We start from the raw sequence: 18,351 nt of genomic DNA, 5'->3' as shown, positions 1-18,351 counted from the left end.
TCGCTTCATTAAAAGTACGGTATGGCCCGCATCATAGGATGATCCAAACCGTCCATTAGATGGGCCACAGCCTAAAAAGATGAGCCAGCTCAACCTATTTAGGCTGTGGCCCATCTAATGGATGGTTTGGATCATCCTATGATGCGGGCCATACCGTATTTTTAATAAAGTGAGGAGTGCGATCATCAAAACACAGTAGTGCTGATAACATTTTCCTATAATTTTGGCGCTTTTTCATTTGGCCAGTGATATTGGCACTGCTATATTTTTATAATTGCACTAAATCACCACGTATTTTATTCTTTAACTAGCTGTCAAAGTTTACTGCAATTCCCAAAGAGGGAAGTGATAAATCCGCCCCTTTTTATTACCAGGAACACCCCCCTCCGTCCGTCAGTGTATCAATGAGTGTATCAATAACTAAAGAGGAGTTGTTGTACTTGATGTCAGAAAAATTAAATGACCCTGATTGCCATGTACACTGAAACAGGGTGTTCCTGGTAATCACAAGGATGGATATATCACTTCCCTTCCCAAAAAGCTCAACTCAACTCAACTAAGCCGTTTGTAGCACCACCATGTTCTGATAATTGCACAAACTCATCTTGTCTTTTAACTGATATTAGCACCCCTGTGTTCTGATAATTGTACAAACTCACCTTGTCTTTAACCGATATTAGCACCACCGTGTTCTGATAATTGCACAAACTCACCTCGTCTTTCCTTTTTTAAATCAGCTTCTGAGAGCTATTTGGGAATTTTGGGAATTGTAATAAGCCTTCAACAGCTGGTTAAGTAATAAAAGACAAGGTAAGGTTGTGCAATTATCAAAGGCTTTGTTGAGTTGAGTTGAGGTAGTGCAATTATCAAAACACGGAGGTGTGAATATCAGTAGCCTGATTTTATCATCTCATTACTAGATATTATTTGATTACCAAATCCAAATTGTCCATCGGGTGAACTCCGTGACGCATGCCAGTAGAAAATTGTACCAAGTAGACAATCTTAAGTGTCAGACCTAATAGCATTTTAAAACCCCTTAATGAGGATTAATTAATAGCCTTAATTAGGATTAATCGAGACCATTTGATCATTGTACCGTTTTGGTTGTGGCCCACCTATAGTGGAACCCACCAAAAAGCATTCAAATGGAAGAAAGCATTAATTTAGGGGAGGGGTAAAGCTCTCTTATATTCAATGCAACAAATTAGGGCATTTTTGGCTACCATGATTTTTTTTTTTCCATGGAATATTAGCTTACCCAATGGTGAGAGAGGGAATAGACACGAGAGGGACAAGGAATGAGGAAAGGGTCAGGGGCGGAGCTACATGTAGCATAAGGGGGGCAGTTGCCCCTGTTGAGTTGGGCCAAATCCTTAATAGGCCCAACTCAATTGGGTCCAGCCTCCTCTAAAATTTGAAGGCCTGCACCCATATGTATAAGCATGTATAAGCTTGCCCCCCTTATGCATAAATCCTGGCTCCGCCACTGGAAAGGGTGATAAAAGTCTGAAACCCAGGAAACAAAAAACTCGACCAAAAATATGATGATTTTTTCCTTGTTTTATGGCCACTTCTCCTCCTACTCATTTGTGCCCTTTGCTGGAAGGAGAGATTTGAAAGGGCACAAGTGTCTAGAGGGTGAAACTAATTTTTTCATGAAAGGAAAAAAATTCATCAAACATGACCTCAGTCAGATGAATTAAATAAATAAGACAAATCTACTAAAAGGTGAGCTAGTGTGGCTGTTCTCTCATGCAAAAGCGAGCCCCAAAATGGCTTTCCACATTAGTAATGATCTAAGGTTCTGTTCACTTCCTTTCCCTAGTGCTGTTTTCCCTGGAAAACAGCCTTTTTTTTCCTTGACAGGACAGAATTTCTGTGTTCACTTCTTCTCCAGGGAATAATATTATTAGATGTGGAATTTCTTATTTAAAAGCTGAAAATGACGTGGAAATCGACTTTTTCCCTGTTACTCGAGATTTGGTTTCCAATTAAATATATCGAAAAGAGGCTTTCCAAGGAAAGAAAGGAGATCTGAAACCTTTTCCTTGACGAAACTGGATTCATTTTCCTTCTGCCACGTCACCTGGAAATGATAAGAAAACGAAATCCTTTTCTTTCCTTTCTGGGGAAAGAAGTGAACAGAGCCTTAGGATGTTAGTGAAACAAAGCCGTAAATTGATTAATGAACTTGAGTGACACTATCAACACAAGAGAGTTCAGTTACAAGTTCCCTAAATAAACACTTTCTGATTTCCTTTTTCTTTTGGTTTTTTTCAATTGAAGATCCATAATTTTCTCAAAGCAATACAAATAAGTGAATTTTTGCATGGATTCAGATTAAAAGTGCAGGTGTGAGAAAACCTAGCCATCAACTAAGGCCAACACAAAAGGGGAACCCCCCTGGTAGACCCATTTCAAAACTGTGATCTTCCTGGCTTTGGCAAAGTTTAAAAATAGTCAGCTTTGAGCATCCCTCGAGATCACGGTGAATCTCCGAATAGCAATGAATTTTATTTAAGAGCGAAAAGGGGAGAGAACCCACAACTAAGGTGGTCGATGCAGAAGGAAAAAAAAACAACAAAGTGAATACAACAACACGATAATAAGAAACAGGGTGAATAGTAAAAAAACTCCAATCCAGGACTCTCGACTCCAGAGCAACTCAAGTCAATCCCTTTCAATAAGGGTGTATGAGTAAGTGATTACCCAATCAAGAGAACAGAGGCTATTGGATCTTTAGAAGAGACAGACCCATTAAGATAGAACATCAAATGTGTAAGGCAAAAAATTCGATATTTTGATCTCTAACAACACTGACGAAAGATAAACATAGTCACAAGTCTCTTAAATGATAAAGCTCACAAACACTACCCACAATTCTATGCCTATGCATGTCAGAATGGAAGGTGTGTAGGAACTTATTTTTTTGTCATTTTCTCTTTTCTTCTTTCTATTTTAGGCAACATAGTGACCCAATTTCGACTGATACGAAGAATGTTAAACAGAACTAGAAAAGCTTAGTTGATATATTAAAAGAAACAGAGACTTACAGAGCAAGAAAATAAGAGGCTCATCCTTTTGGCAAACCACATCTGTATCAAACTGGGATTTTGTGGGGCCTGAAACTCCACAGCAAACTATTAAGAGTTCAAATCATAGCAAAAACATGGCCTGGATATACATGATTTACATTAGCCAAGAAGAGAAATCAATCAATCACAACTTATCATGAACTAGTATGATCCATCACTATAGAATCATATGTCTTTCGGTAACATATAAGTTCCATGGAACCCTCTTAGTAAATCTAACTAGCGTATCCGACTGTAAATGTGTACTATGTTACTAAGCCCGTATCTTTCTGCTCAACTGTTCTCTAATCCGCTAATATCAAGTTGTGTTCAACTCGAATTCAAGTTACTGTAAAATCCCCATGTCATAAAATGAGACTGTGGATGAGAAAAATGTCACCCAATCATATCATATTCTCCTCCAGCCCGAAAAGAACTAAAGCTCCCTGGAACCTCCATCTTTCCCATCATGTGGTTATCAATTCCTGCACCCATCAACTTAATATTGGTTTTGATAATCGCAAGTATGAAAAGATGTTTACAGTCAGAAAATAGATACATAAATGAGTATATATGTTAAGTATAAAAGATTAAATAACGCCTCCTCTAAAAGCTTAAGCTTTGGAGTAATTGGTTGTTTCACATGGTATCAGAGCAAAGGTCAGAGTTCAAAACTCCTTGATACTGAAAATCCACATCTAATGGCCAACACAAAAGAGGGGCCACATGTGCCACGCGTAGGCCAACCCTAAAAAGAGGGGCCACACGTGAGAGGGAGTGTTAAAGTATAAAAGATAAAATAACGCCATCTCCAAAAGCTTGAGCTTTTGGAGTAATTGGTTGTTTGACAATATACATACTTGGATTTGATAGTACATTCTCATAGAAAGAAATGTGATTCAAACTAGCAGAAGACTTTGAACTGTCGTTTGATGGAAATGTCCCCTGAACTTTACTAGGTTGTGAATCCAATGAATGCATTTCGGAGCTTATTTCCGGACTCTGAAAGCATAGATCATCAGCCCTTGGAGCCAGGTTTTCGTGGGGATGGATGTTCTCTGTCTTGGCTTTCTTTTCCTCCGGGGATTCGGGCTCTGTCTCCACTTCGGATTCTGCGTTATTTGTTAATGAAACCATTTGCTTCCTTTTAGATCTAGCCCTCCTGTTCTGGAACCAGTTATAAACATTTGTTTCAGAAATTTGGCCATGTTGTGTCAGTTGAGAGGTTATCTCTTTTATCTTCTGCTTGCTTGGAGTCCCATTGCCTTGATCGAAAATACTCTCAAGAATTTGGAGTTGCACAGAGGTTGGTGTCCACCGCTGCCTTGCAGTGATCTTATGGCATCCAGATGTCATTAATGGATCACAGTAGAAATTCCCTAGCCTCATTCCTGAAAAAAAAAACAAGAAGAAAAAGAAAATAACATATTTAGCCAAGGAAATCAATGCCTTAAGTTAACCCCATGACACAGGGCCTTGTGTAAGAGTAATTTTGGTGAAAATCAGGAAGGAGATTCACAGAAAGCACACCATGTCCCACTAAATAGTTATCAGATTAAGAATAAATGAAAAAAAGTTTTAACATGGTATACATTTGATTTACTGTTTCTTCGGAAGAATTGCTGGTTAAAACAGTGGTAAAAAAAACTCTGAGTTGGACTCGGAATATGTCCAAAAGGAGCACCAGTTTTCACAACACCGTAGTTCTTAGGTTTCTCCAAAAGTTTGTCAACTTTTACAAAGAAACTGGAAATCTTAACTTCCAGTTTCCTGTCCACTTTCCAGAGCATGGCATCGATGGGGTGAATTTATCAATTTTTAGATATACATATGCACATCCAAATGCACATGTACACGCTCATGCACCCACATGCACGCACGCACGCACAAACAACTGAAAGTAAATACCAATAAGATTTTTCAGTTTTCATTTCACGCTCCCTAACTTCTACCTTCATCATCACAACAATAGGTGACTTATTGGCTTATTTTTCTTTCTGAGCAGAATACAGCACATTATTTTAGTCAACTAAGCAACACTTGGGATTCATGTTTATTAACTAAGTAATATTTTAACTGCATACCCGCCATACAAGTCAATTGTGAAAATCTACTCTGCAGGAAAGTTGATCAACAAATCAATCTAGCCAAGAGATCTGAATACTTGGGAGTATTTTTTCCAACTAAGACATACCCCCCAAAACATAGTGAGACCATGGGGAAAGGTACAAGTACAAAATCTATACAATTGTCTTGTTGATCAAAGCGACAATATTTATAAATATTAGACGCAATTCAAAACTAGATATCAATAATTACTTGAACAATAGAAAAATTAAGAAAAGATTTATTAAATGAAGTAGTTTGTTTGTGCAAGTAAACAAAACTATACCCTAACAAATGAGAAAAAGAGAACTGCAATTATCAATCAAATGTATTTCATCAATGGATGCTTCCAGAACCACAGGAATGCCTCGAAAAACTCGATGATTTTTCACCAAATTGCAGCCCCAGCACGAGTGATCAAGTCTGCAAACTTCAAAAGCTTCTTAACCCTTTTAGTAGTTCATTGTTGCCCAAGTAGCCAAAAAACCAGACTAGTGGCACATCCCATGTGCAACACTAAAGAAACATTTTTCCTAGAGAAGACTTTTCCCCAGTTAGTTGCATCTATTTTCTTCTTGATGAATAAAACCAATAACATTAATTTGAGATTAAATCCAAATAGTCCCTATGGAGAAAAGGCTGACACTTGAAAAGTCAGGCCTTCCTAGCAAAGAAAACTGACACATAACATGAACTGAAGAGCTTAAAAAGATGGTGAAACAAATCCAACAGAAGTCATGTACACAGGAAAGGCAGCTACAGAAATATAGATGCATCAATAGGAAGAAGAGATGAAGGGGCTTGAGGAGGAACCGAGTAAATATTTGCTCTGAAAAAATCACAGATGAGACATGAAAACAAAAAATCGAAGTGTAAATATTGAAAAAATAAATATGTACTAAATCAGAGCAGTCTTCGAGGAAAGAGCACCAAGTCACCACAATCGCACTGTAAGCATGTACCTGCAGGTGGTAAGTGGAAGCAATGGGGGGAATTGTTCCCTTTGCTTCTTTTTCTTTTCTTGAAGAAAGTAAAGAGTTGAACAAAGAAAGAATAAAGATAACAAAGAGGCAAACCAGATTCATGAGAGTTAGAACAGCAAGAAGATGAAAATGGTAAGTCTTCGCAATAGGAGATGGCATTTACTAGGATTGTTCCCAGAGAAAAAATTATGTTGAAGCCATGCCTTCACAGTAGGTCTTCAAATACATAGGCAATGTGCCATTTGTGGTCTAGAGATGTAAACACCATACATAGAAATGGTCTTCTTCTATGTATGAGCCACTTCTTTACAATCTAACTGAAAGGAGTCTATCACTACGTGACTTATGGTGTGTGGATGGTGACAACTGGTATCAACCTCATGGGCCATCACCTCATGCTATTTTGAGATTCATCTGGAAATTGATAACATTGTAATGGATAATACCAAGAGCTACCTATACGTAGCTCGAAGCAATGTTTCACCACTTTGCTTGGAGAGGGTTCCTCTAGTTGAGGTTATGAAGAAATTTGGGAGCTCGTGAGTGGAACAAGCTCCTAACATTTGAATTTCTCTTCTCAACAGTGTGTACCATCCAGAAGCCTAACGATGTTAGTAGGAATAAGGAGGATTAGAGATTATTGGAGTTTGAAGGGGTTAATCAAGGAAATTTTCTTTTGGGGGTTGAAGATAAAACTGAGGTAGATGCCCAAAGATCTTAAGAATAACTGTGAGTTATATTAGGATTTTGACAATTGTCACTTCTAGACTGAAAGGATTCTGCTGTCATGCATTGGCCAAATAAGAGACTGATCCTTACCATTACAAAAAAAAAAAACTGAAAGACTGTTCCTTACTGGAGCCTCTATGTTTTGGATGTGAACTGTAACTTACTAACCAAAAATCTAAATTGTCTGGTGTCCCATGCGCATTTGTAGATGATAATAATTGGGATGATCATCATTTTTGTTGCACTCAAATGTATGTAGGGAAATCCTTTTTGTTGTAGCTGCCCGGTCCTCTTGGTTTTCGGTTAATTAATATTTATTATTTTATTCTGGAAAAAACCTCCGGGATGCTGATGTGTGAGGGAAGAAAATGGTTGGAAAACAAATGATCTAAGAAATCTTCAGAGAGAATCAATGTAACATAGATTCTAGGGAACTGAGTAATTGGCTGTGACTCATGAGTCTGTCTGAGAGCAACAACTTCAAAGAGCCTATGCGGAGTTCTTCTCTGTGCATCTTGAGGTAAAAGTTGTAACTTTTTTCCCTGTTTGACAATAGAGACTTTATTATCGAAAGGAGGAAGAGAACATGGCATATGAGTAATAAATTTCTCAGATGTAAAGAAGTTTATGAGTTACTACTTTCCTAAAATTAACTAACACTACTTGTCATACTGTGTAGAAAATAAGTGCATCTTAGCAAAAAACTTTGCATGCTACAAAACTTCTTTTTTTTAAAGTAAAAAAAAGTTTTGCATGCTACAAAACTGTAGATAGTCAGCTATACTCTCCCTTCAAGATCATATCCTCGCGCAACTGGTATGCATGAAAGTAGATTATAGAAGGACACCACGACGTCAATGATTGCAACTGGCATGCTAGACATAGAGTGGCTCTAGCACTGATTGTATCTAGCAAAATTGTCATGGCAATATAAACATTTTCCTGTGAATTGTATATAATAGGAGCTGATCTTTACTTGTCCCTTTATGTTGATATTTACTTATATGTTAAATAAAAATGTTGGTACTTTCACCCGTGCTTTTTTATTTTCAAGATACAAAAGGAAACAATAGATGCAAGAAAGGAAGGCGTGTAAGTATAACCTCCCCTATAATATATGTAGATATATGCAGAGCTATAGAAACATTAAAAAAAAAAATGCAGACATATATGGTTTATTTAGTAAGATTTGTACTTCTAAAAGAGGTATACGGTTTGTGGCTTACTACACATATATGATATATGTAGTGAAACCACATTTGTATACTAAATCATTAAAAGATAAAATTTATAGGACGTATACGCATAGACCATATAATCACACATTTTTAAGATTTTAAGGATTTCAATCTTTCCTGCATCCGAAAAAGCCCAAGCCCAACATAAACAAGGCCTCATCTATTTTACTCTATCTAACAGAGAAAATGCACCCAGCCCCACTCCTCTCTCTCCCTCCCCCCCCCCCCCCCCCCCCCCCACCACACACACACACACACGCCACCCACCAACAGAAGAACTTCCATGAAAAGTAACAGATAATTCCATGATGTCTGCTCAGAACTTCACAAATTGATGTGAGTTACACTGGATAATTCCATGACGGCATCTCAAAGATTCATCACAAACTGATCTGAGATTCTCTAATTGTCTAACTTGATTGTGATTCGGAAAAGAGGATCTGCTACGTTCAGGTCAAGTAAATGAACGGGTTGATAATGAAAATCGGTAACTATAACGGGCAATTGCCATAAGTTACTTTAATGCAGGAAATGGTGGACTGGTTCAAAGGATTTATCATCAAGATATCAAACGGATGATGCAAATAAATGAACCCAATAATAGATCTTCAAATCATTACAAAGAGAAACTCTAGGAATTAAATTTGAATTAAGAAGTAAACAGGGCTTCCAGATACAGTTATTTGCATTTGTTGTATTCATTCATCCTACCAAAGACCCAAATAAGGCATATGTGGGCGGGGGGAAGCTATGAGGACACGGACACGAGTGTCGCGTGTCGACACGAACACGGAACACGGCAAAATCCCAAAATTTAGAAATGGGGACACTGCTAAAATAGAAAGTACATGTAATCATGATTTGAAGAAACAAATTCGTGTGCCAAGTTTTGACACGGATACGAGGTATCTGACATCGAAACCCCTAAAAATCTACAAATAGTGGCACATTCATACACATACATGCATATAAAGTTAATGACACTCGTAGCAGTACACTTAAAAGTGTCTGAAGGAGTGTCGACACGTGCGGACACGGGTCTCGTGTCGGACACAACACGACACGTGTGTCTTCAATAAATTTGAAGTGTCGGCCAAATCATAGCAAAAAAGTGATATTTACAACCCAGCAGAACTTTAAACCCCTTTCCATCAATCTATAACCAATTGAACCAAAACCCACTTTCTAAATAAGTCACACTAACAACGACTACGCAAAACAAAAATGACCAGTTTTCCCTCAAACCCACTTAACAGAGAATTAAAAATACAAAAACCTTTTTTATCCAGAAAGCACACACAAACCAAATGAGAAGCAAAATTACAACAAGACCAAGGTATGAACATTCTTAAACACATCTTTAGAAACCTTCCCATAAACGATTAAAACTAAAATTTAAAAATAATTAAAGCCAATAAGCCCAAAACAATTCATGCTGACATCCAACATAAAAAAAAAAAAACCCCAAAAAACATCACCAACCAGAATTGAGAAAAGAAAAGGCAAAATTACTAAAAACCCATGATATGAAAATTGCGAAACCCATCACAAGGAACCAAATCTAAATCAAAAGAAACCCATGGAGACCGAAAAAGATGCATTCACTTCCACCCAAAAAAAAGAACAAAAAGTACCACCTAAAACCATAAATAGAAAAATTAGAACTAGAATTTAAAAATACAATGACATCCAACAAGAAAAGGAAAATTACAAGAAGCTCCTGATATGACCACTCCTAAACCCATGATCAGAAATCTTCCCCAGACAAATTAAAACTAAAATTTAAAAATAAGCAAACTCCATAAGCCCGCAACAATTTCATAAACTGGTATCAAACAAGGAGGGAAAAAACCCACAAAAAAGCACCAACCAGAATCCAAGCAAAATTATATGAACCTTCCAAAGCAAAAGAAGAAGAAGAAGAAGAAAAAAAAAACATGATATGAACCTTCCAAAGCCCAATTAAGAGAAACCAAATCTAAAATCAAAAGAAACCCAGCAATCCAAAAAAACCTTCATTCAATTTCACCAAAAAAAAAAAAAAAAAAAAAACCACCAAAAACCGGAGTAATTCAAATGAAAAAATCGGAGAGAGAGAGAGAGAGAGAGAGAGAGAGAGAGAGAGGACACTGATATCAAACAAGGGGAAAAAACCCACTATGAAGCACCAAACAGAATCGAAAAAAAAAAAAGGCAAAAAATTACAGGCAAAAAACCCATGCTCTGAGCATTCAAAAACCCAGTTAAAATAACAATATCTAAAATCAAAAGAAACCCAGAAAAAATCCAAAAAACCCTCATTCAACCCCACCAAAAAAAGAGCAAAAACACCACCAACAACCACCATTAATGCAAAAATCCAAATAAAAAAGCACAGAGAGAGAGAGAGAGAGAAAATGATATACCAGAAATAGAATCCTGTTGTGCCATAAGGGCTTTGTGCATATCAACAAGCTGTTCACATATCGTAGCATATACAGAGATTTGTTTCCTAAGAAGCTCCATCTGCTCATCTGTCATTACCTTCACATACAAAACCCCTTGTTCTTCCATTCTCTCCCCTTTCTCTTTCTCTTCAATACCATTTCTCACAAGACCCTCATTTTTTTTTCTTTCTCTATAGAAGCAACTAGAAAAGACTCAAGCAGGAAAAATAAAGAAAGAGATGACTCAAAAAGGCATGCACGAAGAGGGCGAGTGTTCATATGCGCGCATTGTAGCACCCGTGCATGGTTCGTGCGCCGTCCAGTTTCTCGGCGAATATTCGATTTCCTTTTCATCTCGGATTTTGGACGAGAAAATAAAGGAGTTTTTCGTACGGGCGTATCTTCTCAGTGTTGGAATGTTGCTGCTGGGAAGCGATATATTTCCCCCCTTGTTTTTCCTTGGTACAACCCCCTGTAGGGTACTTAGTACTTACGACGAGTTTTATATGGCTTAAGCCAGTATAGTATATATAGTTTTAAAACTCCCCCGTGTGGACTCTCCAAGTCTGCTCCCTTTTACTTTGGCCACATTTCGGGTTTTGTTCGACAAAGACAATAAAAAACTCCTCTGACTCTCCTGGTGTATGCCGAATCGACTAGGATTTTCTTCGGCCTCGTTCCGCACTGTGTCTACATTTTTAAACACTGGTATAATCTGTATTTTTTAAAAATGTATTGTACAGCCCACATCATAGGATGATCCAAACCATCCATGTGATGGGGCCGCATCGTAAATAGGTTGTGCCCAAAAATCATTTCCATGGGATGATCCCAACCCTCTGATCTATACAAGTTTTCATAATAGATCGAGGGCTTGAATCATCCTATGGAAATGATTTTGGGGCACAACCTATTTCTATTGTGGCCAATCGAATGGACAGTTTGGATCATCCTATAGTGTCGGCCGTACAGTACTTTTTGAAAATACACCATATAAAAACTATGGTCTGCCTGAATCGGCAGGCACGGCCAAAGACAAAATTTGATCAGAATCGTAAATCCTGTGGAGTCGAAGCATACTCCTGATCAAAGAGGCCCAACTGATGGATATCATTGTTCATAAGTCACAACTTAAAATTTAAATCGATCAGATTATCCAGGAAGTTTGTCCGATGGGATTCTATGCATATTGAATGTGAATCGCTGCCTAATTTTGTTTTTAGATCGTTCATATTGGTCGGTTAGGATCGTCTAATTGGTGTAAATTTTAGGTTTTAACCGATCCTTGATGGGGCCCACCAATAAATTGATCAATTGTGACCATCCATTCGTGTGGGCAGGTGTGCTACCAGACTACATCTCATGGCTATGTCATGCACAATCTTATTCAGTTGAATGTGAATCCTAACTCGGTTGGGTCTTATTCAGTTGGATTACCAGATCTTACTTTTTGTGTCTATATCAAAATCTCATTATGAATCAAAGCATCCCAGATCTTACTATTGTTGTACAAAGTTGAAATTTTTCAATCTGTGTTTTATCAAAGGTTATCCTACTATTTGGCGAAAACAATCACAGAGTTGAGTGAAGATGGAGTGTCTCAGTCTCAATCTGAGAATGAATATTTTTAGGGTTTTTCGGCTGAGAGAGAGAGAGACTTTCTTAGTTCAATTCAATTCATCGAATTATACTTTTATATTTTTGTCACACTAGATGTTATATACCGAAATTATCCCTAATATTTAGCCAGCAAGCAAAAGCAAAAAAAATATGAATGTTATTTGGGGAAAAGTTTTCTGCGCGATATCTCAGATAACTTATCTGAGGAAGAGCTCAAAAAATCATGTGGGCTTACATTGTTTGGATGATCCAAAGCATTCTTTTGATAGGCCTTTACATAGATAGGGTGTGCCCAAAAAATCAGCTCCATAAGATCATCCTAACCCTTCGATTTTTTAAGGTTAAAAATGGGCAGATTTGTGGAGGTTTATACCCATCCACTTTAACCTCCACAAATCAAAGGGTTAGGATAATCCTTTGGAGCAGATTTTCTGTGCACACTCTATATATCTTTGGACTATCCAAATGAATGAATGCTTTGGATCATCCAAACAATGTGGGCCCACATGATTTTTTGAGCTCTTACTCAGGTAACTTATCTGAGGTATATTGTAATCTCGGACACTCTACTCTAATCCAATTAAATAAGGCGTGTCTAAGTCTCATGTGAGAGACTCCAATAGACCCAATTGAGTAGAGAGCTGATTGGCTACTCTCTCTCTCTCTCTCTCTCAATGCAATACCACGGGCCCACACATAATATGAGACGGGTCCCACCAACCCAATAATGAAAGTGGCGCCAAGGTTGGTGGGCCCACCTGTCATGGGTTTCTATCATGGATACCATGGCTGAAACAAAACCATATTGATTTTCTATTTAAGAGATGTGGTCACTCTAGTCTTACCTGGAAGTGATATATCTGTCCCCTTTTCTTCCCCGGGCCACCCCCTCTAGTGTATTTATCACTACTCTTTTTACACTGCAAGATTTGGCCCGGGAAAGAGAAGGGGGAGAATTTCTCCATCATTTATCCTGTTATCTGGTTATTTATTTGTGGGCGTTGATCAAACAACCCTAATTATCAAATCATAGTGATCACTGTGGTTCACCAAATGAAGGGTAAGATCTTGTACACATGTAAGACACGAAATATATATTCGGCCCTTTTTACATTGGACAGCCCCCTCTATTGTAAAAGGAGCAAATATAGTGTAAAAGTACGTCAGAGAGGCTGTCCCAACTAAGAAAAGGGGGCAAATATATCAATCCCACCCATCTTGACCCTACGTGAGGGAAGTATGGGAATCGTCCAACGTATGTGACTGCATGAACGGTCTAGATAATGCTTGCATTACGTGAGTGGGGCCATCACCACTTTCTGAAGGTTCCGTCCATCTATGCGGCAGAGAAAACGGAAGATAAAATGGTGATAATCTCTTTTTTATATAGCGTATCGCGATATATTGGAGATATCTCAAATGCATACACCATTATAGTGGTGTGGGTCGTTGGATGAGACACCAAAAACACGCTTTCCTTTCCGTGTATAATCTTTGGTGGATGGGACGTTCCTGTCTGCCATGTCTGTTACAGTGTTACTCCCCGTTTTCAAACGAAACTCGGAGCAAAGCTGACCGTGCAAAAATACCCTCACTGTTTTGGCTACTGATATTGGTAATACCGTGTTATGATAAATGCACTAACTCATCTTGTCTTTTATTATTTAAATACTTTGTTAATGGTTATTACAGTTCCCAAAAAGCACCCAGAAGCCAATTGGAAAAAGACACCGAGTCTGTGTATTTATTAGAACATTGTAGTGTCAATATCAGTACCCACACTATTATGGCAAAAACACCTTCATTGGGAAAATGATATTTACACTTTTTTTTGTATTAGGCTGGTGATAGATTTTTGAGAATTATAAATGCTATTAGCCTTTAACTAAAGTTAGAGATTACTTCTTGAGTATAGAAAAAAAAAAAATTCCAAAATAAAAAAATTTCCTAGAAAATTGCAAACAAAACCCTGGATTTTCCCCATAATTTTAATTTCCCTAGTTTTTTTCTTTGGAATTCTTGGTGTAGTATTTCAGGATCTTTCAAAAATATTTTCAACTAATTCATATATTGGGAAATATTTTGCCGATTAAATATAGTGCAATGATAAATTCTCACCCCATATAGGATAATTAGCACAACTTTAAACGTGAATTATGTGGCACACTTTAATGCTATTTGATGTTTAAAGTGGTGCGGATTATCCTGCCGGGGGTGCGATTTTATCATCGACCTAAATATGTCATTGAAGTAGAAATTTTTCTACTCGTGGGCCCATCAGGATATTACGTTGCGATCGAACGGCTAGGATCATCTGGTTGGTACCTGAGTAAGTTAATTTGGTGGTTGTAAGGGTCGAGCCACATGTAATGTTGGTTAGGGTCATTTGGTAAGTGTTCCCAACCCAACTTACATTACAAAACAAGGGGAAGAAAGTCTAAAGTTTTGGTTTCATTGAAATAAAATTCATGACTGTAAATAACAAGAAATGAATCTAAAACAAGGCCTCGTTTGGATACCAGCAAGATTTAGATTTGGATTTAGTTGATATTTTGAACTGGATCAGATCCTTAGATTTCCAAATCAACTACAGCAGTGCAAAAAAAATCGATTTTTCAAATCTTTTCTACCAGACATTATTTGGAAATCAATATTTGTGGCAACTTCCGTCACCATCGCTGCTCCTCGAAGTTGCTCAAGCAGCAACGAGACATCCCTCCCTCTCTCTTTCTCTCTCTTAAAACATGATTATATGATGATTTATGTGTTTTGTATCAAAAACTCAGATCCAAATCAAAATACAAATGCATGAGTATCCAAACGGGCCCAAGGGAAATCTTCTGCCATCACAACCACCATGAGATTCTCCCTTTTCTTTCCCTTTTTCTAATAGCTATGTTTGGCCTGTGTTTGCCTTTGTTGATGTTTTGCTCACCTACTAGATTTGACACGGCATTCTAGGGTGCTATTTACCAAATGGGTTGTTGAAAATCACTAGAGGAAAATGATCTGTGAACCGTTGGATCAGATTTCTATGAGATATATTACACCCACCATTTGGATTTAAGCTGATTTACTATGATTTTGATGCCTCACACTCTCGCTTCATTTCAAACTAATTTTTTGATGGGTCACCACTAGTTAACGTCCTGAAAGTGATCTCGTCCGTTTGATCAAGGGAGCAAAAATCAACAATGAAGCTTCCTTGGCAAAATTCTGAAAGGACGACTGTAGATCGAGGGGTTATGATCGTTTGATCATGGTGGGACATGTAACAATGGATCGCCGTCATGGCAGTAGATCCCAGATCAACGGACCTGATTGACTGTTGCATTGGGCACATGGCGGTTGGATATTTCCCTTGAATCAACCGTTTAAAATATAGAGGTCTGACCCCTACGGGGTCCTATGTTGAACATTAGGATTCAATCCTAACATTGATCTTCATTTTTTAATGGCTAAGATTAGTCATGTTTGCATTTGTTATGCATCTCAGCCATTCAGTAGATTTTGAATTTTGATATTTCTGTGTAGATATTTTTATTCAGTGTTTATTCTCAAAGGAAAATGATATTTCCACCACCCTTTTACATCAGTTCCAGGAAAAAACAAATAAGGAGGGGAATTATCAAATGCCCTTTGCGCAATGTTCCTTCCACTTGTAAATGTTCATCCCTTTTCCACCATTTCCACCCCTTTTGCTTGTCTTTTCCTAAAAATGATTGCATTCCCACTAGGGGTGTAAACGAGCCAAGCCTGGCTCGTTAAGCTCAAAAGCTCGGCTCGGGCTCGAACCAGGCTCGGGCTAAGCTCGGCTCGGTCAGGCTCGCGAGCCTTATCGAGCTCGGATTATATTAATTTCACACCCCTCATCTTCCCTGGACAGCCCTATCTAGTGTTTTTTTACTACGCTTTTTACACTACAGGGGGTGATCCAAGTAACAAATGGGGTTCCAAAAAGAAGTGACATATTTTGCCTCCCCCTTTCACTCCCTGGACAACCCTTTTAGTGTGTGTATATATATATATATATATATATATATATATATATATATATATATATATATATATATATGAGGAAAGTGTTTCTACTCGGTCCCCTAGATAAGCTTATCTACTCCTCCCTTTAAAAAAATACAGTGGGCCCACGCTGTTTGGATGATCCAAAGCATTCATTTGATAGGTCTTAACATGGATAGGGTGTGCCCAAAAAATCAGCACCAAAGGGTCATCCTAGCCCTTCGTTTTGTAGTGCCTTGTGGTGCCCAGAATGGACACGGTGTGCCCAACAAAACGAAGGGCTAGGATGACCCTTTGGTGCTGATTTTTTGGGCACACCCTATCTATGTTAAGACATATCAAATGAATGCTTTGGATCATCCAAACAGCGTGGGCCCACTGTATTTTTTTAAAGGGAGGAGTAGATAAGCTTATCTAGGGAACCGAGTAGAAACACTTTCCTCTCTATATATATATATATATATATATATTCTTAACGAGCCGAGCCGAGCCTGGCCTAACTCGGGTCGGAGTATAAATTGCCAATGAGACATCAAAATACGAAAATTGCCCGCGGAGGACCCCCTTTTGAAAAATTGTTAAAGAGGGTTTCATAACCCCATTTTGAGCGTTTGATGACCCCATTTTGTCCCTCTCTAACAATTTTTCAAAAGTGTGTTCCCCACTGGCAATTCTCATATTTTGATACCCCCCATTGGCAATTTTTCCTTTTGTTTGAATTTTCATAAAAAAGACAAACAAAAGAGGGTAGAATATCATAATCCGAGAAAGGAGGAGCGCATTGTAGTAGTGTACCCGTCTTTATAACTGACTGACTGACTGACTGACAATAAAATCAAAGTGTGGGCCCACATTGTAGCGTATACCATGGTCCTCATACAGTGAGTGACTGGATGGTATAAAGACAGGAGTGGCCGTCTTATTCCTGACGCTCTACTTTGCGTCCTCTTTATTATATTCGGATTGCATGAATTTTTTGGAAAATTTTGTACATGAAAGATATTTCTAAAATTATTTACTATTTTAACACATTAAAAATATAACTTGGACCAGCCCCTATTCAAAATTTTATTTAGAGAGACCTTAAATTTATGATGATATATTGATATCTCTCTACATTAAGCATAAGGGAAGTGATATGTACGCCCCTTTTGATCAGCAGGGATACCAAGCGCCAGTGTACGTGGCAATCAAAACCGCTAGGCGATGTTTGTCACTGGCGGTGCCCCATGACAGACTTATGGAGATGGTATTTATTTGAAATATTAACCCTGAAAAGGGTTATTTTGGTCATAATCCACCGTAATATATTTAGATTGGCCCACCTCATAGCTTATTCCATGGTTTACTAGTCTAATACACCATGTCTTGTAGTGTAGACTTAATGAAAAGAAGGAATAAGAAATTGTCTTACATGTGGAGGTGTTGACCTTTTAATGTCCTCCATGTATCTATCTTTGAAATCCCATCTTCTTCTTGTTAGATTTGGTGGGAATGTAGTGTAGTTTTCTCCCCAACAATAACATGTAGCATGCAAAGCCCACATGGGTTAGTGTTGTTTTTTCTTTGCAAATTTTAAGGTGTCCATATCAATCTCAAACACATCCATGTGAGATCCCTATCCAAAGTGCATGTGATCTCAAATAGCAGTTACTTGCTCTATCAAATATTGTATACATTGTGAATGTTATCTTCACCCCCTTTTTTCTTTTGTCTTTTCTTGAAAGTGGCTTTATTTTCATGAAAAGAGAAACAAAAGATATTAGAAATGGTGTCATCTCTAGGAAAAGACAAACAAAAGAGGTGGAAATGGTGGAAGATGGGTTGCAAATATCAGTTCACTAGATACAATGTTTTCATGACTATGTTTATCTCAATCTTATTTTTATGATTCAATAGGGAAAAAATATGGTTGTGGGTTTAGAACTTTTTTGTGCCTTTTTCAAAGGTGCTAGTGATTAGCAACTGGGTTCTTTGACCAAATTAAAGCTTATTCCCACCACCCAACAAGGCTTTTTTTCCATTTAAGAAGATTGTTTATCAAATTACTATCATATGTTTCTTTTAATACCTGTGTTTGGTGTTAAAGTTTTGCTTTGAGGGGTTTGATTAGGCCCACGGCACCGATTAGGCATCTTTTATGCTTCCTTGG

At 37.9% G+C, this 18,351-nt stretch overlaps 1 protein-coding gene across 1 annotated transcript; it reads right to left on the bottom strand.

Annotated features, from left to right (window-relative positions):
- Positions 1–3,003: 3,003 nt before the first annotated feature.
- WOX13 (WUSCHEL related homeobox 13) lies at positions 3,004–10,785 on the bottom strand. The gene is made up of 3 exons (XM_077375217.1): positions 10,539–10,785; positions 3,938–4,468; positions 3,004–3,562 (listed from the first exon to the last, which is right to left on the bottom strand). Exons 1-3 carry the CDS (start codon positions 10,684–10,686, stop codon positions 3,474–3,476), a joined length of 768 nt encoding a protein of 255 aa, XP_077231332.1. The 5' UTR covers positions 10,687–10,785; the 3' UTR covers positions 3,004–3,473.
- Positions 10,786–18,351: the final 7,566 nt, after the last annotated feature.

The sequence above is a fragment of the Tasmannia lanceolata genome, unplaced genomic scaffold (assembly GCF_043159265.1).
Source record: "Tasmannia lanceolata isolate RefF3 unplaced genomic scaffold, GAP_Taslan_0.1 ptg000048l, whole genome shotgun sequence".
In the NCBI taxonomy this organism is placed as follows: domain Eukaryota; kingdom Viridiplantae; phylum Streptophyta; class Magnoliopsida; order Canellales; family Winteraceae; genus Tasmannia; species Tasmannia lanceolata.
The sequence above is the reverse complement of the archived record's forward strand: the minus strand, read 5'-3'. Positions and strand labels throughout refer to the sequence as shown.

Bases quoted from the DNA above. Each gene is read 5' to 3' on its own strand.
- WOX13 (XM_077375217.1), bottom strand. From the start codon at position 10,686: ATGGAAGAACAAGGGGTTTTGTATGTGAAGGTAATGACAGATGAGCAG. The intron at 4,469-10,538 runs GTATATCATTTT...TTTTTTTTTCAG, and splicing joins ACAACAGGATTCTATTTCTG to GAATGAGGCTAGGGAATTTC. The intron at 3,563-3,937 runs GTATGTATATTG...TGATGGGTGCAG, and splicing joins GAATGTACTATCAAATCCAA to GAATTGATAACCACATGATG.